The sequence below is a fragment of the Bos javanicus genome, chromosome 25 (assembly GCF_032452875.1).
Source record: "Bos javanicus breed banteng chromosome 25, ARS-OSU_banteng_1.0, whole genome shotgun sequence".
NCBI lineage: Eukaryota > Metazoa > Chordata > Mammalia > Artiodactyla > Bovidae > Bos > Bos javanicus.
In genome coordinates this window covers 33,714,105-33,735,809 of record NC_083892.1, presented here as the reverse complement: position 1 = coordinate 33,735,809, position 21,705 = coordinate 33,714,105, and the positions used below count along the sequence as shown (strand labels likewise).

Genomic DNA, 21,705 nt, shown 5'->3' with positions numbered 1-21,705 from the left:
TTTATCTAAGACTACAAAGATTTACACCCATGTTTTCCTCTAAGAGTCTTTCTTACAGTTAAGCTTTCAGGGCCTGTGGTCTATTTTGATTAATTGTATGTTGTCTGAGGTAGGAGTCAACTTCATCCTCTTGCTTGTTGACGTCCATTTGTCACAGCACTATCTGCTGAAAGGCTGCTTTTTCTCCATGGGGTGGTGTTGGCGCCTTGTTACTAATCAGTTGATTCTGGATGTACATAGGTTTGTTCCTGGACTCTCCATCTGCCTTGTTGGGTCTGTTCTCTTGACCTATGTGTCTGTCTGTATGGGTACCACACTGGCTTGGTAGTAAGCTCTGAAATTAGAGAGTGTGAGTCTTTCAACTTGGTTCTCTCTCTGACCACCCCGCCTTCACCCCGCCTTTTTCAAGTGTTAGGATCCCATGAATTTCTGTATGAATTTTCAGATCAGCTTGACCATTTTTGCAAAAAAGGCAGTTGAAATTTTGGCAGTGGTTGAATTGAAAATGTAGAATAATTTGGGCACTGTTGCCGTTTTAACAGAATTAGGTGTTTGGATCTGTGACATGAACTGTCTTTCCATTTACTGAAATCTTCTTTAATTTCTTTCACTAACGTTTTATAGTTTTCAGTCTATAAGTATTGCACTTTACATTTATTGCCACTTATTTTATTCTTTTTGGTGCTATCATAAATGGAGTTTTCTTAATTTCATTTTTGGATTGTTGTTAAAGAAATACAGTTAACTCATATATTGATCTTGTGTCTTGCAACTTTGTGAACTCATTTTTTAGCCCTGATTGTGTGTATTCTTAGGGTTTGCTGTACATAAGACCACCTTCTCTCGACCACCTGTCTCTTCCTTTCTGCAGGCCTTGTTGCTCCTCCACCGGCGAACAGCGCCCCCTGAAGAGCAGCACTTGGTGGAGACCGCCAAGCTGCTTGTTTTCCTCAACCTGTCCTTTACTTACCTGAAGCTGGAGCGCCCCACCATGGCCCTGCGCTATGGAGAGCAGGCTCTGATCATTGACCGAAAGAATGCCAAGGCCCTCTTCCGCTGTGGACAGGTGAGCGGGGGCGGGGGGCAGGGACCTGGGATGGAACGCTCGAGGAACGGCCACAGTGGCGGTCAACTGTGTTACTGCCGCAGTGCTCTTCCCTAAAGTGTACTTGTAACATGTTGTCCTTTGGGCAGGCTTGTCTCCTTATGACTGAGTACCAGAAGGCCCGGGATTTTCTAGTCCGAGCCCAGAGGGAGCAGCCCTTCAATCACGACATCAATAACGAGCTGAAGAAACTGGCCAGGTGAGACCACTGTTTGCAGGAGTACAATCAGAGAAAGAAATGTGTGGTGTATCTGCCGCTCTGGCCTGTTCACTTGGGTAAAGAACTGTTTGATGTTGCCAAGCCCATGTGAGGAGGCAGCGCCCCCTAGAGCTGGCTTTAGGAAGTGCTCAGCTCTCTAAACCCGCAGCTCCCGAGAGGGGGCGTAGGACAGACCTCCAAACCACACATGTCTGGACCGTTGCCCACCTCCCTGTCCTCCTCACCAGGCAGAACCCTAAAGAGGTGGCCAGTGTGATTTTTAGAAAGGGTAGCATTCTTCAGATTTTCTTCCCTGCCGGCTGAGAACCTCTGTTCTCAACTGACTGCAGGAAAATGTCTTAAAGATGCTGGTCTGAAATGGCTCTTTCAGATCTGAGTCATTCCCTAAGATGACTCTCTTGTTACCCAGGTGATACCGATACCAGTATCTCAGTAATGTAACTTTTTCTGATTGTGGAAGCTACATATTCATTGTAGAAAACCTTGAAAATTTCAACATAATTCTATCGCCTCATAACCACTGGGTTTTGTTTTTTTTTTTTTAAGGTGTTCTTTTGTTTCTCTTTATTGGTGAGGTTTCTCTACTTATGTTAACATTTTTAAACGTTTAATCCAGATTGCTATTTTTGGTTGTGCTGGGTCCTGTTGCTGCGAGCAGGCGTTCTCTAGTTGCAGCGAGCGAGGACTGCTCGCTAGTTGCAGCACGAGGTGGTCTTTGCAGTGGCTTCTCTCGTTGCAGACACAGGCTGCAGGTGTCAGGCTTCCGTAGTTGTGGCACACGGGTTTAGTTGCCCTGAGGCATGAAGGGATTGAATCAGCGTCCCCAGCATTACAAGGTGGATTCTTAAGCACTGGACCATCAAGGAAGCCCTAAAGCTTTCTTGACATTAAAAAAAAAGCACAAGGTGTGTGTACCTCCTGCTTGGATCCAGCTATTTGCATTTCAGGCCTTGAAGACTTACAGAAATTTCCTTTCTGGTATTTATAAATATCCTGTTAAGAAAGGTGTAAAAATTTTGGAATCTGACCATTCTTTAGCAGGAAAATCTCAAGATAAATGAGAGATCTCTGAGTATGAGGTGTTGCTCAGATGGACGCAGCCGACAGCCTCTCTGACAGCAGCTCCCAGCCTTCGAGACTACTGTCTTTGCAGATGGTGGGCTTTTTGTCCAAGGGTTTCCTGAACAGCCGCCTGGGGAGCCCCGCCATTCCCCTCCTCCTCCAGCATTGTTTCCACCCCCTCCTGATTGGGTTTGAGGCCTGCTGAAGTTGTGGTGTTTCTGGCCCTGAGTGGAGAATTCTAGCTGCCAGGTGTCATTTCCCATAGATACTGTGCGTCTCTAACGACTGGGTATTTCTCCCTGCAGCTATTACAGGGACTACATGGACAAAGAGAGAGAAATGTGTCACCGGATGTTTGCTTCTGGTGACAATGGCTCTACAGTAGGAGAAAACTAAAGGTAAGCTGACACACAAAAAGCTTCAGGATGAACCCATCGTCAGGTGAAAATACCGTTAACTCAAAAATGCATTTAATACGTCCTCCTGGAACATTGTGGTTTAGCCTCAGCAGTCTTAAAGGAGTTCTTTTTTAAAAATAATTCTGTGTGTTTCTGGTCGTCTGGGTCCTTGTTGCTGCGTGGACTCTTCGTTAGTTGTGGGAGTGGGGCTACCCTGTAGTTGTGGTGTGGGCTTCTCCTTGCGGGGCATGGGTTCTCGGGAGCATGTCTCTTTGGTAGTTGCAGCCTGTGGGCTCAGTAGCGGTGGCTCCAGGGCTCTGGAGCACTGGCTCAATAGTTGTGGCGCACATGCTTGTTTGCTCCACGGCACGTGGGATCTTCCTGGACCAGGGATCGAACCCGTGCCTCCTGCATCGGCAGGCAGATTCTTTACCCATGGACCATCGGGGAAGCAAGCCCCAGCCTCTCCAGTCTTGATCACTCTCAGAACACTAACGTTAGGCTACAATTGGGCCAAGTCAATCCACAGAAAACCTGTTTTATAATAAAGTGTTGACTGGTCATTTATTGAACACTGTACTTACAGCAAGCCAGAATGGCTGTCTGGGTTCAGAATGCTGTCAGGCTATCGGTTGTTTACCCTCATGATCACGGGACCGACGGGAGCTCTGGCTCACTGCCCTGCATCAGGAGAGCCCATGGGGCTGCGTGCTGCCAGGCCAGGAAAAGATCTGAATTCAGAATTTCATGTATAAACATCACTGCTGAATGAGTATCGAATTTGCACCATCATATGGTAGAGAGTTGTGAGTCAGATTGTCGTAAGCCAGGGGCCATCTGCTGTCTGAGTGAGAAGGTGGGCCGTTCTCCTCGGTCCCCGAGTGACAAATGCTGCCCACTGGGAGAAGAGGAGCCCTCCCTCCTGGAGCCATGGGCGGCTGTGGTGCAGAGGCAGGCCCGTGCTGTGGGCCTTCTCGGAGGGTCACAGAAGCCTTGGAAGGTCCATCCAGGGCTTGGGCTAGATTCATAGGTTTGAGAAGCCTTAAGCTTAAACATCCAACCGGTCCATCCTAAAGGAAATCAGTCCTGAATATTCATTGGAAGGACTGATTGAAGCTGAAACTCCAATACTTGGGCAACCTGATGCGAAGAACTGACTCATTTGAAAAGACCCTGATGCTGGGAGGGATTGGGGGCAGGAGGAGAAGGGAACGACAGAGGATGAGATGGCTGGATGGCATCACTGACTCGATGGACATGAGTTTGAGTGAACTCCGGGAGTTGGTGATAGACAGGGAGGCCTGGTGTGCTGTAATTCATGGGGTCACAAAGAGCCGGACAAGACTGAGTGACTGAACTGAAGCCTAAACGTGAAAGCAGAAATGTTTCATGGCTTTTATTCACCTCCTTCGCAGTAGTGAGGCTATCCTTATAGTTATTAATGTGATGGTTTATCTGGGCAATGAAGATGATGCTTTATCTGTTTTTTCCCCCAAACCTGAAAGCCTCCAACCTCACCTTCCATTAAACACATTGTTAATGATGATTGATCCAGATGTCGAGGGTGGGGACGGTTGGTGACCACTTACTCCGAGAACTAGAGACAGAAGGTGCTGGGGCAGCTGGGGGCGGACGCCCGGTCCTTCAGCAAACACACCGCACCGGGGGTTGCACACCGGGTTCTGGTTTCTCCAGGACTGCATGACGTAACTCTCTTGTCTGGTTTACTCTTACTTCAGAAAATTAATGGAAACAAAATCACCTGCCTTAAACACCTGCTTGGCTTGAGTAGATAGCTCTGCTCTCTTGAGAGAAGTCAAACAAGAGGCAACAAGAAAACAGCTGCCGGACAGGCTCATGGTGATAAATCTCTTCTTTGTTTCCTGCTCTGTCTCTCTACAAAAGAGGCCTGGGAGAAGGCAGTGAAAAGGCCCATTCAGTCCAGAGTTTTCTCACGAGTGATCTGTACACTCTTGTCTCTGCTCCATCAGAAACAGGCAGTCGGTGTCACACGTCAGCATCACTGTCACTGCTGACCATGACCCTGTGACCCTGGCCTTCAGGCCTTGTGGGGACACTGGTGTATTCGCAGCTCCCCTGAGCTGAGATGTGAGCCAGATGACCATTGGTGTCTGGCAGAAATGGAGGCGCAGTGGCTTTTCACCATGACATTTTGGACCATGAGCTGGCAGGTCCTTCTGCTTAATGAAGATCCTGTTCTTCCCAGGTCTGTCCTAGAAACAAGGCCTTGGAAACCCAACAGGACAGGTTTCCTCTCTGTTGCCCTCACCTCCCACCTCTCTGCATCTGGGAGACCTTTTTTAGCTGCCGCTTCTGAGATGGCTTCTGGGGTGTCCCAAAGTCTCGAGCCTGTCTGTATCACCAGCAGATTGCCACTGCCATTGAGACTGTAACGCACTTTAACTTTTGTGTCGTTCATCGTTTCTCGGCTCGCCTTTTGTGTATTGTACTTGTACCTGGCTAGTCACTTCAGACATCTAGCTACTGACTTTTCTCTGTCTTGTCTTCTGAAATGTTTGTTTCTTCTGGTGGAACAAGAGTCCCCTCAATTATATTCTCTCAGCCTCTGGTGATAGTAGACTTAGTTTTCTGAGGTCAGTGGGCCATGTCTGTTTCACCTTTGTGTTTTCTAGCATCTGGAACCATGCCTAGCATGTGATTGGCACTCAGTAAAGGGTGGCTGGATCAGGTATGAAATAGCCAAAACACTGGCCTCACCTCCTTGAATCCTTGCCTTCCCGGCTGACTCCTGTATTGGCTCTCAGGATTCATGTTCTTGCCAATAGCAGAAAACCATCCTTAACAGTGTTCACTGCAGAAGAGGTTTGCTGAGGGGACCCTGGGGGAGCCTACAGGATTTGGGCAGAGGCTGAGCACTCAGAACTCCTCGGGTAGAGATGGAGGGCCTTGGGGAGTCCATCCTTCTTCGCTGCCTCCTCTCCTGCCCTGAGGAGGCCCAGGCGTCCGTCCCCACAGCCTTTCTATACAGAGGGGAATTCCTAACCCACACTGCCCTCCTCTTCCTGAGCCAACGCAGCTCCAGTTTGAAAAATCCTGAAGCAGGACTCTGGCTGGGTTTGGAGGGTGTGGAGTCCCAGTTATCATGTCATTTCATTCACAAGGATTTCCCTGCGTATCTCTAAAAGATAAGGGCCACTCTTGAATTTTTCTTTCATTCTCAAATGCTTGTCTTTCTGCTCATTTGCTTTTACTTTTCTCTTTTCCATGTTGCAGACTTTCCACAAATGGTTCGTGTTTCTTGGCTGCTTATTCACATTTAAGAATGAAACAGTAAGACAATTTGACCAGGGGCTCTGTTTACCTGGGCAGGTCTTCTCAACTCATCCTTCTTAATTTAAGGCTGAATAGATGGGTGCCAACCGAAATGCTTTGAGATCCTTAAATACCACAGGGAGGAGCTTTGCATTGGGTTCCAACTCCTGCTGCTGCTGCTAAGTCGCTTCAGTTGTGTCCGACTCTGTGCGACCCCAGAGACGGCAGCCCACGAGGCTCCCCCATCCCTGGGATTCTCCAGGCAAGAACACTGGAGTGGGTTGCCATTCCCTTCTCCAGTGCATGAAAGTGAAAAGTAAAAGTGAAGTCACTCAGTTGTGTCCAACTGTTAGCGACCCATGGTGGGACTGCGGCCCACCAGGCTCCTCCCTCCATGGGATTTGCTAGGCAAGAGTGCTGGAGTGGGGTGCCATTGTCTTCTCCCCAACTGCTACACTAGCTTATAAATTCTGTATTATTTTAATCTGCGTATCCTCAATTTCTAGTGAGACTGAGCACCTTGGCGTATTTATTGGGCCATATATTCTTTGTGCATGTTTCCTGTTGTCCTTTGCTCACTCTTGGGCGTTTTCTTCACTGGTTTGTAAGAACCCTTTTCCTGTGATGGCTGTTTACTACATGTCTGTTACGTACGGTCACATATTTTCCTCTGGTTGTTTTGAGTATCTACACATTTCTGTGTTTGGCTGCTTTCTGTGTGGTCTCTGGAATCCACCCTGTGCTCGCACTTGGCCTGTGGGAGTAAGCAGAGGTCTGTCATGAGTGAGCAGGAGAGCTCAGGGTGTGACGGGCTTGCTGATAGCTTTTCTTGGAGTCTGAGCATCAGTCTGTGTCCACAGTGCTTTGTAATGTCCATAAGCCCATTTAATCTTCCCAACATATTTTAAGGGAGAAATTATCTCTCTCTTACAGATCAAGGGGAGGAATAAAGCTCAGAAAATCAGACCCTTTCCCTGTGAAGGTCTTTGTGTGTGTGTAAACAACTGTGACCATTTTCATTTGATTTGAAATGTAGACCCCCAGATGCTGTCCAAGGCTTTGAGTACATCCAGCTTCTCTCTCTAGCTGGGGTGTAATCACTGATTGCTCAGGGATCTTTTTTATTCCTTTCTTAGGTGTTTATGAATTTCCTCCCTCTTCTCTGCTCTCCATACTTAAGAGAAGCTGAAGCCTTTGGGCTACAGAATTAAGAAGATCGAGCCATGTTGCTTGGCCAGCCTCAGGGAAAGAATATCCTAACAGATTTTTGAAAGTGTTTTCTGGAAAGTCAGAGCAGCTCCCGAGAGGCTCAGGTAGAAGTAAAGGCTAGTAATAAGCTCCTGTAGTTGAGGTTCTAGGGTTCCTTTAGTCCTGGTTCAGAGAGTGTCGGCCAGAGTGAGCCCTGGAGCTGCAAGCTCCACAGAGCTCAGTGCCGAGGCTCGGGGGTCCTCTGGGGTCAGGGGTTCCCTTGTTCCAAAACAGCCTTCCTGTGTCCGGCCGTACTGGTCAGTTGCCAGGAAACCCTAGGAGCAGATCATCATCCCTCATAGTGTGTGACCAGATTCAGACAAGAATCTGCTTGATCCTGTTCTTCCGAAAGGGATTAAGGAGAAACTCAAATCCACTGTAGAGTCTATAAAGGTATTTCATGCCTCCAATTAGACGCGTCTGAGTCCTGAATAAATAGGAACTTGCTTCAATGTATTTTTGTGATTTTGTATGTTGTCAATTCTGACTGACTTTCCCTGCATCTCCACTTCTTTTACTCCTCCCAACAGAGGTGTGTTTTCCTGGGAGTAACTGGGCATCCGTCCTCTTGTTGGATGAGGATCGTGCCATTTTCCAGGCAGACTATTAGGTAGTCTCCTGATCTTTAGGAAATCTGTGAAATGCTTTTTCCTCCAGCTCAGGAGATCTCTGACGTCATCCCTTTGTTGTGTGGACTATAAATACTCCACATGGGTTGGCACCTTTTGACGGGCCCCTTCCTGGGCAGTGCTTCCGCTGGTGGTTTCTTCGGCCCCTTCGCCCTCTTCGCAGCCCCTTTCGGCAGCCATTGTTGTTGCTGTTGTTCAGTTGCCAAGTCATGCCCGACTCTTCGTGACCCCATGGACTGCCCACGGCAGCCTTCCGTGTCTCTCACCATCTCCCAGAGTTTGCCCAAGTTCATTCATGTCCATCAAGTCAGTGTGATGCCATCCAACCATCTCATCCTCTGTCGCCGTCTTCTTCTGCTTTCAGTCTTTCCCAACATCAGGGTCTTTTCCAGTGAGTCGGTTGTTCTCATCAGGTGGCCAGAGTATTGGAGCTTTAGCATCAGTTCTTTCTAAGAGTATTCAGGGTTGATTTCCTTTAAGATTGACTGGTTTGATCTTCTTGCTTTCCAAGGAACTCTCAAGAGTCCTGACAGCCATAACAGGCCCCGAACCCCATTGCCAACTGAGGTTTACTTCTGGGCTCTTAGTGAATGAGGTATCAAAGAAGACTAGTTAAATTCAGGAGATAAACTATGTTCCTTTTTCTAATCTTCAAATCAGTGATTTATTGAAGTGCCCTTACCTTTCCGTATGGGGGCTGAAAAACGGGAAATCTGGATTCTCAGACTTAGCTTGTTTTCTGCGACATCAGCCAAGTCATTGAACCCCTCTGGGCTGCAGTCTTGCCATCTGTACAATGTAGCGATCAGATCTTTAAGATCTCTCTGTACCTCCTTCGTTCCCGTCAGATGTTGGCTCAGTCTGTTTTTAATTTCTTGGATTCATGATTACCTAATTTTGAATAAGCCATGTCTCTAGGCCTGTGTAACCCAGAACCTGACTTAGATAAATAAGGATACAGGCACATAGTGAAAGAAGCGAGCATCAGTAGCAAAGAATTAATGTGAAGTCACCTGGGAGGAGATGTGGAGAGAGGATGGACTCTGGGAGCACAACATGGAACCAAGAGGACAGGCTGGGAGCCGGGGGACGAGTGGGAGCTTTAGCTGGGAAGGCTCTGGTGGGCTTCAGGGAGCCACGCACCAGCCCCTGAGTAGTTGCGTGTCCTGCACAGAGATAAGCGGCAGCTGCTGTCGGCTTCACAGCGGGGTCTCTGACACCAGGAGAGGCAGAAACAAAAACAGGACAAAAGAAATCCTCTAGGGGGTGAATTTCACAGAGGAGTGACCAGCAGTGTCACGCCCACCAACACAAAGGACAAGGACTGAGAAATAACTCGGTCATTCATCCGCCAGTGTGGATGGTGGGAATGCAGGCAAGACCACGAGCCTACCCCCTGGGCGTACTGAGAGCAGGAAGTGCAAGGCGGGAGCAAGCCAGTACTGCTGGCTCAGCCTCCTCAAAACCATTGGTGGGGCCCTCCCCAGGGACTTGGACTCAGCAGCTTGGCTGGGGCCCCACACTTGCTGTTTGTAACGAACTTCCAGGTGATATGGACCAGCTGGTCCGTGGAGCACAGTAAGGTAGATGGCCTTCTCAAGACATCCTCATGAGAAGAGGGAAGGAGTGGGTGCAGGGCAATTAGAAACGTAACACAGTGGATTTGTTTGGAAACGAGGGTGGCCATTGGGCAGCACTTCTGACCCCAGTTTGTCACATATTCTGCTGTCTTCCATTCGTGCTGTAGCAGCTGATGGCCGTGAGCGCTGACAGGTGTCATCGGAGGAAGTGTGCTGAGTCCGGGGCCACCCCCAGGTCAGGGCAGAGGCCTGGGCACGCTCGGGTTCAGTTTACACCTAGAAAGGCTGGGCTTCGGGGGACCACTCAGCTCGATGCGTGTTCCCAGCAGGAAGGGAGCGCTCCGTGATGCCTGTCTCCCACCAGTGCTGAGAAGTAGAGAGAAGTAGTTGTGTGGGGGTGCGGACCAGGGACGCTGAGGGGACTACAGCAGGAGGAGGCCGTGTGGAGCAGGCCACCAGCGGCCGGACCAAGGTGGGGAGAGGCAGATGAGGCGGCCGGCAGTGAGGACTGGCTTTGCACGGCGGGGGGAGGGGCAGGAGGGGGACCGCCGAGGCCAGAGGGCACAGCCAACTGGTGGGGTGGCCGAACATCACATCGTGGAGTACGTGAGGGGGCTCGGGCTTCTGGGAAAATTCTTCTCTCTCAGTTGGATGTTTGAGATACCCAGACTAGGTTATTCCGATTGAGTGATGGATTTTGAGTTAGAGAACTAGTTAAGTGGATTCAGGGAGGGTCTAGGAATCTTCACCTTTTTGTGCATTATCTGGGACTTGAAGAGGGATCTACAGCTTTTACCAGTTTTTCAAAGGCTGTATGACCCACAAGAGGTGAAGATCCATTGTTCTAGAGGTTTCTCAAGACACTGTTCACGTTTGCCCGCTCACTGTGGCTCACAGGCTCTAGACCAGGGCTGTGGATGGGCAGGGCTGGTCCACAACGTCGTGGGAACTCCTATTATCTGCCTGGCCCTTGGCCCTTTACCCTAGGGTTTCAGACAGAGACACCCCAGGCTCTGCAGCCTCCGGCTCCAGGTCCCAGGATTACATCACTTTCCTGTCTTCTCGTTACTTTCTCACACTCTTCTCTGATTACTGCCCACTATTCTGTGCAGCTACTGTGGACACCGATCATATCATTGCTGGAGTTTCTATTTCACAGTGACTATGCCTTTTCCCCAGGCCTGGGGTTCACTCTCCTCAGAAGCAGCTTGTTTAGTATTAATATATTCAGCTGGAGTCTGCCCTCCTGGACCTTTGTCTGTGTTCCCTGCCCGAGTCTGACTTCTGTCTTTGTAGGTCTCCTGGCTGATCTTTGCTTGACCCCCGGGTACATGATGGCTTTCTCTTTGCCTTTTGCTCCTTAGTATGCAATGAGTATTGGATTTTCAAAATGAAACGTGAACTTTTTTATTTTGATGCATTTTCGTTCATGCTAAAGTGTCCCTTTTTATTAGTTTCAAATTGAAAATTCTGTTGACTAAACTTCACAAACCCCAGTGTCTGATCTTGGACATTCTCCTTGCCCACCTGCATCCTCGAGCGCACATGTTTGTGCTGCGTGAATATTGAATACAGGGCTGATTTCTACAGTCAGTGCATGGGACACAGACTGGATTGAGTTTTTGTTTTCATTGATGATTAGTAAACTTTTTATTATGGATATTTTCAAACCTATTCAGATTTAGAAAGAATAGCATGACAGTGTGGTCACCAGCATTCTGCTCTTCTGTTTCTTCTACCACCCCCCTGCCCTGTAACTTTTTGTCAGTATTTTAATTTAAATTATAAAAATGCTACGTGCTTATGGTTTTAAACCAGAAGGTGGAGAATAAAAGCTCCCTGTCCCCAAACCTGTTTTCTAGAGGTAACCACTGACGTCTCTTAAGTGTCCTTCCCAAAGCATTGCTGTGAATATTCAGGATTGTGGGTGTCTGTGTAATCTTCCACACAAATAGAAGTATACATTTCGTACCATAATGCAGTTTGGGTGTTTTCTAGGTTAGCATACAAAGAGCTGCCTCATTTTAAGAAAACAACTCAGCGGCATTCCATCCTAGGAGGGAATCATCATCTTCCTAACAGTGATTGATAGGCGGACAGACAGATGACATGGTTACCCCTCAGCTGAGTTTTCTCTGATGTTTGTTTAAATGTCATGTCACTGGGTAATACACGTGTAAGTTCAACTGATCCAGGAGTCACTAAAGTGACCGCTCAAGCGTCTGTACCAGCTTATATCCCCTTTGGTGCTGTTGCTATTCCATTATTTAGCTTTGCTATCATGAGTACTGTTAGATGTCTTAATCTTTGCCAGTTTGGTGCATCCAAAATGAGATCTTGTTATTAGTGTTGACTGTCCGTGGTCAAGCTTCTTTTCAGATGTTCAAGTATCCTTTCTATAAATTGCCTGTTTCTCTGTAACCAAACACCTTTCTGAGTTTTTCAGGTTTGGGGTTTTGTTTTGGGTTTTTTTTTTGATAGTAAAATGTCGGTTGCTTCCCTGGATACTCTAGGCATATGATCGTCACATTCAAGTAATGGTAACTTTGTCCTCTGATTCCCACCTTGTCTCATCTTACTCAGAGCCCATCTCCCTCTGTGGGCTGATACTTCCAGAATAGCGTTAGATGGTGGTGACGGATCAGCACTGCATCTTTCGTGACCACAGTGGGTGGACCAGTTGCTGCTATACTGCTCAGCATGATCCAGGCTTTCAGTGAAGATACAGTCTTCTTTCTGTCATGCTAAGGAAATGTTTTTATACTCAAGTTTCTGTCAGGAATGATTGTTATCAAATGCCTTTCTGTCACAAAGATAAACAAGCTTTTTTTTAACCTTTGACCTATTATTGTGGTTTATAATGTTGAATCTTTGCAGTAGGGCCTTTGCACTGACATTCCTCCAAGCCCGAAAGCCCTTCTGACTATTCAGAGCTCAGTCTACTTAAATGTCGCCTCCTTGGAGAGGTCTTTCCAGTTACTTTATGTTAAATAACAACTGACGTCCTTCTGTGTCCCCATAGCCTGCTGATTTTTCTTCACAGCAGTTACGTGTTTTGGTTTATCTCTTTATCCCACTGAAGAACGTCCCAGGAGGTTTGTCAGCTTCATTTCACTGGTGCCGTGTTTTTCTGTAATGTACTATAAAGGGCAGCCAAGCAGGCTTAGTCAGCAGGGTGCCACAGCACTTAGAGGCACAGACAAGCACTCTTCCTGGTAGATTTAAATGACCAGCAAGATGGACATCCTAAGAAAGCACTGGCCTCCTCTCCTGCCTGCACTGGCCCACCTGCTTCTTCCCAGGGCTTGGCTTGAGGGGACTGTCTCAAGCAGGTGTCTCTCCCCCACTCAGAAGCTGCTGTTCAGCAAGACGGCAATGAAGGATGTGTTCTTAACTGTGACCCCTCCCCCAGCCCTGGACACCCACACACACCAGGGCCCCAGGCTGGGCCGGCGCGTCAGCCAGCACCCACCTCTGTGTCCCAGCATTTCCCACGGCTTTGGGCCCAGCTGGGAGGCAGTGATGCAGAGCCATCACCGCAGAGCCCTCAGTGGGTGGTCCTACCAGCTTTCGTTGTGTTCCCACCTTCAGTCGAGGTCATACTGGTCTTGCGACAGCTCAGTGAAGTATATCCTATAGGAATGTTTGATAGGTGAGGAAGCAGGAGATACAGCTGGCCCAGGATCACAGAGCTGGAAATAGTGGGACCGGGAGTCCACTTGGATCTCCTGGCCCTGGATAAACTACCACACTGTGTCCCTGCTGCCAGCGCCCGTGTTACCCGCCTCTGTGGTGAAGCCAGCTGTCCTGTGGAGCTGTCTGGGTGAAGCCTGTCCAGGCGTCTTGTCTGGTTACATCCCTAGTGGTCAGTGCTGCCCAGTGTGTGTCCCAGGGGTTTCACGTGTCCCCCTGAAAGCAGCCGCTTGTACGTTTGGCCCTTTGAGAGTGCTTTTGACATCCTCGAGTGGTTGAGGATGTGTAGCCCTTGTGGAAGAGTCGAGATGGACCAATGAGGAGATTGCCCACACTCAGGAGTTAGTCATCTGTTTGGGGGCTTCATCTGAACAGTAAAATTGATCTGGATGGTCTCAGGGGCCCTTCTGTTCTGCTTTTCTGAGATGGTGTTCTTGAAGTTTCAAAGCCACCTTATTGACAGGTCACCATTTCCCTGCACCCACCCCTTAGGGCCCTTGCCCCCCCAGGGGCATCTGTCTGTCCCTGGTTCCCGCCTGGACTCAGACCGGGGACTGGCTCTGGCGCCCTCTGGGACAGCTGAGTCCCACTCTGTTTCTAACTGCTGTGTTTGATTCCTAGATTTCGCAGCTAATGACAAGTGAGAGAAGTGAGGCTGCCCGGAGTTCTCCATCGTTATGGGAGGTGGGCAGAGCGCTTTCCGGAAGGATCTCCTCAGGGCAGACTGTGTGCTCGACCTGCTTGGAAGAGGGGCTGAGTTTCTGCAGTCCAAGGCCACGGCTGTGACTGACGCTGCTGAAGTGTTTTCACAGCTGCTGCTTTCTGTTTCACGTTTTCATGCAAAGGAGGTGAAAGGGTAGCTACTGACAAGTAGGAGAATGCTATTTTTTAAGGCAATTGCTTGTTTTTTCAAATAGAATTAGTCCTTGGCTCTTCTCCAGTCCCAGCCCCCTTCCTGCTGCTCTTGTCCCTGGGTGAATACAAATAGGGATTGCTTTGTGTATTTTGTAGGGCTCTCAGTTTTGAAAAGGGAGAATTATGTTACAGATGTTTTTTTTGTTGTAAGTAAATAAAACACTTCCTTGTCTTTGCAAGATCCAGTGTAAATTGTGTTGAGTTCAACTAAACTGACGAAGTCAGTAGGTAGGGTAGAGGGACAGCTACTCACTGAGACCAGTTGGATCAGCGAGAGTGCGAGTTGGGTTTATTTTCTGGAGCCACAGCAGTTCTTTTTGACCTAAGGGTAAATGCTTGTGCGTTTGCATTGGGGTTCCCTTGAAATCTTCTCCCTTCCATGGGGAGCTGTTTCAAGAGAGTTAATTGGAAACCTGGGAGCCAGCCGGTCCTCCTGCCCTGTTGTGGACTGTGAGTCTTGCAAAAATGTGTGTGTGTTGAGGTGTCACAAAGCCAGCCTCCCCGTGGTGTCTTGGACAGTGTGGTGCTGGGTGAGGACAGCTGCCACCTGAGGGTCCGCCTGGGCCCCTCACAGCATTGCTGCCGCTCATTCTTGGTACAAGTCTGGGAGGTGAGCAGTGGCCCTGCCCTGACCAGGAAGGAACAAACTGGCCTCGAGGGACTTTGACACTGCCCCAGGGCTCTTCGGAGTCAGGGCCGCCTCTCCCCATCATGGGACAGCAGGGCTGGTTTGGACAGGCCTCTGGATCCCAAAGGGCTTGGCTGTCCCCACCCAGCCCCAGTGCTCAGTCCTCCTCTGTGAGCCTTGCTCTCCCTACCCTGACCCTCACTGACAACTTACTGTCTCGTTCAGAGCCATGGCCCGAGCCCAGGGAGGAAGGTCTGGGCCTGGGTCATGCGGTGAGGGCCGAGCTGGAGTGCTCCTAACTGAGAGGGCGGCCCGTCCCGCGACATGCTCAGAGACCTTTCCCCGCTCCCCACGCCCGCAGGCTGGTTGCTGCCTTCTGAACAGGGTCAGCGCTTTTCGCTAGAGACAAGGCCTGGAGCCCTGGCTGACTTTTGCTGAGCAAACTGGGCGATAGGTGGCGACATAACCCGCTCTATGCTTCCCGGCGAGCCCTGCGGCCTGCCTGCCCGGGCTGCTGCAGGTGCCCCATCCTGGGTGGGGTGGTGACCTTTGGGACGGCTCTCTGGCTCTCTCTCTTGCCTGAGCTGCTTCACCCAGCCTAGCTGTTCAGAGAGACTGGTCTGTGCTGGGCGTTGGCTCAGCTCCCGGGCCCCTGCCCTCCAAGAGGAAAAGGTGTTGAGTGTGGTAAGTTCTCAGCCTAGAGGGAGAGGCTCTGCAGACCGGTGAGTTGTGACAAGGGAGCCTAAGGGACCCGCTCCAGCCAGTCGGGAGCACAGCAGGGGCTGCAGCCAGGAGGGGACCCACATGCCCGTCTGAGAAAAGACGTCTTTGCATTTATGTCATGTGGGCAGACAGATGGCATGGGTCCAGCAGAGTGTGTGTGTGTTGGCTGGGAAATCAGACCCTCCTGTAGGCCTTGGGGAGCCCGGCAGGCCCCTCCCCAGGTGACCAGCACCCCAAAGACGCCTGTTCTCCCTGGATCTCAGGAGCCAGGCTGGGCTCTTGGCTGCTTCTCTCCTGACCTCGTTAAGCTTACCTTGACCTCTCTGATCACTTTGGTCAACCCAGTCACAATGAATGACCTAATAACAATGAGTAGTCATACTTAATCCAGAGCATCAGTTAAGCAGAAATGCCTGTGTGTGTGTGTGTGTGTGCGCACCCATACACTTCTGTTTGTGGCCTAGGAGGCAAACATTTTAGAAAGAGAAATGCCAGCAGATAGATAATAATGCGATATGATATAGTGTACTAAGCCAAAAATGTTTTTTCTTTCTTACAAATGTGGTTTTCTTCACAACCCTTCAGACTAAAAGTGCAGCTGCCTATGGGGAAGGACCTGAGTCAGATCTCCACTCCCCCCTCAGCCCCCTTTACCAGCCCCCTCCCCGCAGCTCCCCCTCACTGATGCTCAGAAGAGGGAGGCACACCCTTCTAGGGAGAACAGTCGGACCCAGAAAATTCACCAACCAAAAGGGGAATTGACTTGGGTGGGAATGGGGCCGCTTCACAGCTGCTCTTTGAGAAATGTCAGGAAACAAGAACAGTACCAGGAGACAGGTTCCAGACAGACGGCCAGTTTGGAAAAGGTGGATTCCAGACAGAGGTCACAGACCCCAGAAAGTGCCCCGCACTTACTCCTGCTTGGTGACGTGGTGTCTGCAGTGACCGTGACAGGTGCTCATGGGAAGCCCGTGCACCCGCAATCCAGGTTCCCAGTGCAGGACCTGAGCTGGTTTCTGAGAGCCTCTGGAGGAGAGCTGTGGGACGGATAAGTGGGTGGAGATGCGCCAGAGTCATCGTCACCTGGAGGAGGCTTGCCTGACTCCCACTCCCGCTTGTGCTGGAGGGACTCCCGCGTGACTCCCGAGATCCTTGGCACAAGGATGTGAAAGTCGTGTCCCTCAGGCTGCTCCCCCTACCCCGGGCCTGAGCCAGCCCCTCGGGGCTGCTGCCCACCCTCCTCCTGCTCAGCCTTATGCCCTGGCTGAGGGGTGTGCCTCCTGAGCGTCCCTTGTATCAGCCCCTCGTGCTCCATGTCTCTGCCCTGCCTGGGTCAGAGGTCACAGCTTCTCACCTTGCTCGATGGACACCCTTCCCCTGGCCTCCAGTCCTAGTCTCCAGACCTTCTCCACCTGCTTGCCCTGTCCTGCTCCAGCTTAAATGCTTCAGTAGCTCCCAGTAGCCTTTGAGATAAAGTTCAAACTCCCTAATTTAGCACAGGAGGCCTGGCCTGCCTCCAGCCACTCCCTGCCAGGCACCCTGCCTTCCGGCCAGGCGGAGCCACCTGCGGCTCCCACAGCGGCCCACACCTTGTGGCCCCGTGTGGTGCTGTCAGATCGGACTGCATTTCGACTCCTCTTCCAAAGCTTAAGACAGCATCCTGAGTGGAAGCCGCCAAGGCTCAAAGAGGCAGGGCGTGTGCCCCCAGCAAACCGAGGTCAGCCCAACAATCACGGGAGATGGGCCATTCAGCATAAGAGTAAACTTCTCTGCCCCTCGTCTGGTAAATAAAAATCACAAACCTTCCTCTTTTCTTGGTATTAAAATACTTCTCATATTTTAAAAAATCATTTCAATTTTTTAATACAAGAACCACAAGATAGTTATAAATATATGCATAGACCTGGAGCAAGAGAGAAAAAAAGGCTACCTCCTCCAGGCAGCCTTCCCTGACCACCTAGATGGACATAGCTGCTTCCAAGATAACCAAACCCTTGGTTCCCAACACCCCACAGTAACCACATGGTCTGACCTGACTTCCCCAAGGTTCTGAGCTTCCAGGGCAGGGACGGGAGGTCACCTGTCTGTGGTCCTCCATTCCCCAGCACTGAGAAATAAGATCCTCGCTTTGTTGAAGGAATAAATGGAGCTCACTTAGGACCTATGTTCACATACCTCATGAAATCCTTATGGACAAGTCAGGAAGTTAATGGGGGATAGGTCTGCCTGGGCTGGCTGTATTGAGGAGTCTGGTTCAAGGACCCTTGATGGGAAAAAAATAAACCCAGGTCAGACAAAAGACTGGACTCGCATAAGCCATGGGGGACGGTGACTGCTAAAGAGGGGAAGGCAAGCACAGGTGAGGGGCGTGGGACCCTGGAACTCCTGGCAGATCTGCAGGCTGCAGATTTAGAGATGGTTTACCCACCCAGAGAAGGGCCAAGGGCACACCACGCCTTCACAGCAGGGCTGCGTTCCTCCGAGGTGGCTGCGAAAGCCAAATAATGATGGCATCTTCAGTGTCAGAAAAGCCCTAGGCGCCGACAGCAGACAGCAGCTAGTTGGCTGGAAATGCGGTGAGGGTTTCCCACTCGGTTGGGAAAAGTTGTTGGAAAATGTGCGGTTGACAGGGAGAACTAAAGGCCATGACATCGTCAGCCCCTCTTCTCCTGGCTTGACTCGGTTCAGTTGTCCCCACAGTGACTCCCCAGCCCAAGGGTCACCCCCAGGGCACCCTCGACCCTGTACCCCTCTGCTAGGGCAGGCACGCCCCCCCCTCAGCTTCTCCTGAACCCCGGCCAGGCCCACTTGCCCCACCCTGCTCGGCCACGCTTGGAGTATAAGGCAGACTCCCAGGTGGGCTGACCCCTGCCTGGCCACAGCCGATAGCTGCCCGCCATCAATAGCACAGTGTCCCCAGCACACAAAGAGCCTTACTCAGGCTCCGTGGAGTGGCTGTGAAAATCACCGAGGTGCAATTCCAACCTCAGAATTACTCAGCAGCCCTTTCCTGCGTCACTGGTTCCTTTTTGGATTCCGTGAGGGGCCTGTCCTAACCTTGCCCTTGATTCTCAGGCCCCCTCTTCCCTTCCATGCACCCCCTTCTCCGCTCTCCAGGCCCAGTCACCTGGCCTCTTCCTCCATGGAGCCAATAAACATCACTGGGCATGAAATAAGGCGCCCCTTTCCCCTCACCCCTCCTTCTGTATCTTTGCCCACCTCACCTCCTCCCCAGGGTCTTCAGGGCAGGAGCTGGGGGTGGGGGAAGTGCCCACCCCTTGCCCCTCTCTGTGCCATTGATCCTGGCCCCAGTGGTTCATCAACCATCCTCTGTCTGTGAAACACAGGCTTCTCTCTTTCTGCCTCCAGACATGGTCCAGCCTCTCCTTCCTAATAAAAGACTTCTTCAGTCCTGCCTCCTCCTCTTACCCATAGCCAGACCCCTTTTATTTTATTCTATTTATTTAATTATTGAAAAATGTAATGCATTCCTATGACATTTGATGTACAAATACGGTCCCTCCCATCCTTGCCCTCTTCCCTACTCCTGATCCCTTTACTCTTGGCAGTTTCCTCATTATTCTTCTAGGAGAGTTAACTTTTACATGAGACTATCTTCATATAATTCTTCCTCCTTTAAACAAATGGGACATAATTCACATGCCATGAATTTCACTCTTTTAAGTTATATAATTAAGTGGGTTTTTTTTAAAAGCATGTTCACAAGTTGTACAACCATCACCCTGTCTAATTCAAGAGTATTTTGATCACCCCAGAAAGAAATGCTGTACCCATCGGCCGTCACAACCCACTCTCTCCTCTGAGGCCCTGACAGCCATCAGTCTCCTTTCCGCCTCTGACTTTACCTCTCCTGGATGTTTCATATACATGGAATCGTATAATATGTGGCCTTTTGTCTCTGGCTTTTCTCACTTTAGCATAATGGTGTCAAGGTTCATCTATGTTGTAGCACGTTTCAGTACTTTATTCCTTTTTATGGCTAAGTAGTGCACCTTTTTGTTTATCCACTGATTGGTCGATAGACATTTGTTTCCACTTCCTGGTTATAATGGATAATGCTACTGTGAACATTTGTGTATATTTTTGTTTGTTTCAGTTCTTGTGGCTATACATCTGGGAATGGAGTTGCTGGATCATATGGTAATTCCACGTGTCATTTCTTGAGGAACAGTCATCCTGTTTTCCACAGCAACTGCACCATTTTACATTCTGCCAGCCATGTATGAGGGCTCTGATTTCTTCTTGTCCTTGCCAACACCTGTTACTTTTGGGTGGTCATAACAGTCGTGGTGTTATAACTCTTCTAGTGGGTGTGAACAAGCATCTCATAGTGGTTTTGATTTGTATTCCCCCGAGGACAACTGAAGTCAAGCATCTTTCATGTGCTCTTCATTCGAGGATCTTCTTAGGAGAAATGTCTGTTTAGATCCTTTGACCATTTTTTAAATTGGATCATTTGTCTTTTTGTTGTTGAATTGAAATGAGTTCTTTATATACTCTGGAAGTAGTCCCATGTCAGATTTATGGTTTAAAAAATTTTCCTCGTGTTCTATAGATTGTTTTTTCACTTTCTTGATAGTGTCCTTTGAGGCACAATTTTGATGAAGTCTTATCTGCCTGTCTTTTCTTTTGTTGCTTATGCTACCGGTATCATAAAAGAAACCACTGCCAAATCCAAGGTTATGACGATTTACCTCTATGTTTTCTTTTAAGAGTTTCATAGCTTTAGCTCTTAAATTTAGGTTGATTCAGTTTGAGTTATTATTTGTATATGACACGAAGTAAGGGTACACAGCTTTATTCTTTTGCACATGGATATCCAGTTTCCTAGAACCATTTGTATTGTATGTAGAGAATATTCAAGACCAGAGCTACTGAATGATCTTGGTATCCTTGTCAAAAACAACTGGTCATAAATGTGTGGGTTTGCTGCTAGACTGTCGCTTCTGTTTCACTGACCTCTGTGTACGCCTGTCCTTGTGCCCACTACCCAACAGGCTTGATGACTGTAGTCTTGTACTAAGTTTTATAATTAGGAATTGTGACTCCTCCAACCTTGGTCTTTTTCCGTTTTGTTTTAGCTATTCTGGATTCCTTGCATTTTTCCATGTGAATTTTTGGGTCAGCTTGTGAATTTCTAAAAAAAAAAAAAAAAGCAGCTTTTGAGTAGGATTTCAGTAGGGATTGCATTGAATCTGTAGATTCATTTGAGGAATACTGCTAATTTCATACGGAGAAGGCAATGGCACCCCACTCCAGTACTCTTGCCTGGAAAATCCCATGGACGGAAGAGCCTGGTAGGCTGCAGTCCATGGGGTCGCTGAGGGTCAGACACGACTGAGCGACTTCACTTTCACTTTTCACTTTCATGCATTGGAGAAGGAAATGGCAACCCACTCCAGTGTTCTTGCCTGGAGAATCCCAGGGACGGGGGAGCCTGGTGGGCTGCCATCTATGGGGTCGCACAGAGTCAGACATGATTGAAGCGACTTAGCAGCAGCAGCAGCTAATTTCATAATGTGTGGTCTTCTAATCCATGAACATGGATATCATTCTGTTTATTTAGGTCTCTAATGTCTTTCAGTAACATCTCATGGTTTTTAGTATATCTTCCTCCTCTCTGTTAAGCCTGCACCCGCCTGGCTTTAGGCTGAGTTGTTTGCACTTGCTTTTCAGCGTCCCCTCCATCGCCTGCCCCTCAGCCCACTGCTGTCAGATGTCTGCACCACCACCCCATGGACACAACTCTGATCCAGGTCCTCAGTGACCCCGGAGCTGACTGTCCAGGGGAGCACCTTCCTTCTGGAAAGAAGTCTTCTTCCCATGGACCTCTGAGATCACCTGCCACTTTGGAGCAAGCGTTTATTAAAACGCCTTCTCACATAGCTTTCACAATGCCCTTTCCTTGTTCTGTCCCCTCACTGACTTCTCTCACCCCTCCTCTACCCCTTCCTCCGCCAGCCCCATAGATACTGGGGTTCTGTCCTTGACCACCATCTCTTCCGCAAGAATGCATTCCTCTCAGGTGAACGCATTGACCCTCCAAGGGCTCAGTCCTACTTTTACCTTGGAGCCTCCTAAACCTCTTCCTCCAGCTCTGCCCTCTCTGGACCCAGGGCCTTGAGACCTCCCCTCCCCAGTCTCTTCTGGGCAACCCGGCCTCCTCTCGTGTTTCTGAGTTCAGTTAGC

At 49.4% G+C, this 21,705-nt stretch overlaps 1 protein-coding gene across 4 annotated transcripts in view; it reads left to right on the top strand.

Moving 5' to 3' along the window:
* FKBP6 (FKBP prolyl isomerase family member 6 (inactive)) overlaps window positions 1–21,411 on the top strand; it is a 29,165-nt gene extending 7,754 nt beyond the window's left edge. For 2 of the 4 annotated variants that reach the window (XM_061401926.1, XM_061401924.1), the window contains exons 6-9: window positions 872–1,066; window positions 1,195–1,304; window positions 2,693–2,785; window positions 13,851–14,323. In XM_061401926.1, the coding sequence (XP_061257910.1) occupies window positions 872–1,066; window positions 1,195–1,304; window positions 2,693–2,783 (396 nt within the window). In that variant the 3' untranslated portion in view covers window positions 2,784–2,785; window positions 13,851–14,323. The other 2 variants (XM_061401923.1, XM_061401925.1) reach the window with 2 other exon arrangements.
* Window positions 21,412–21,705: the final 294 nt, after the last annotated feature.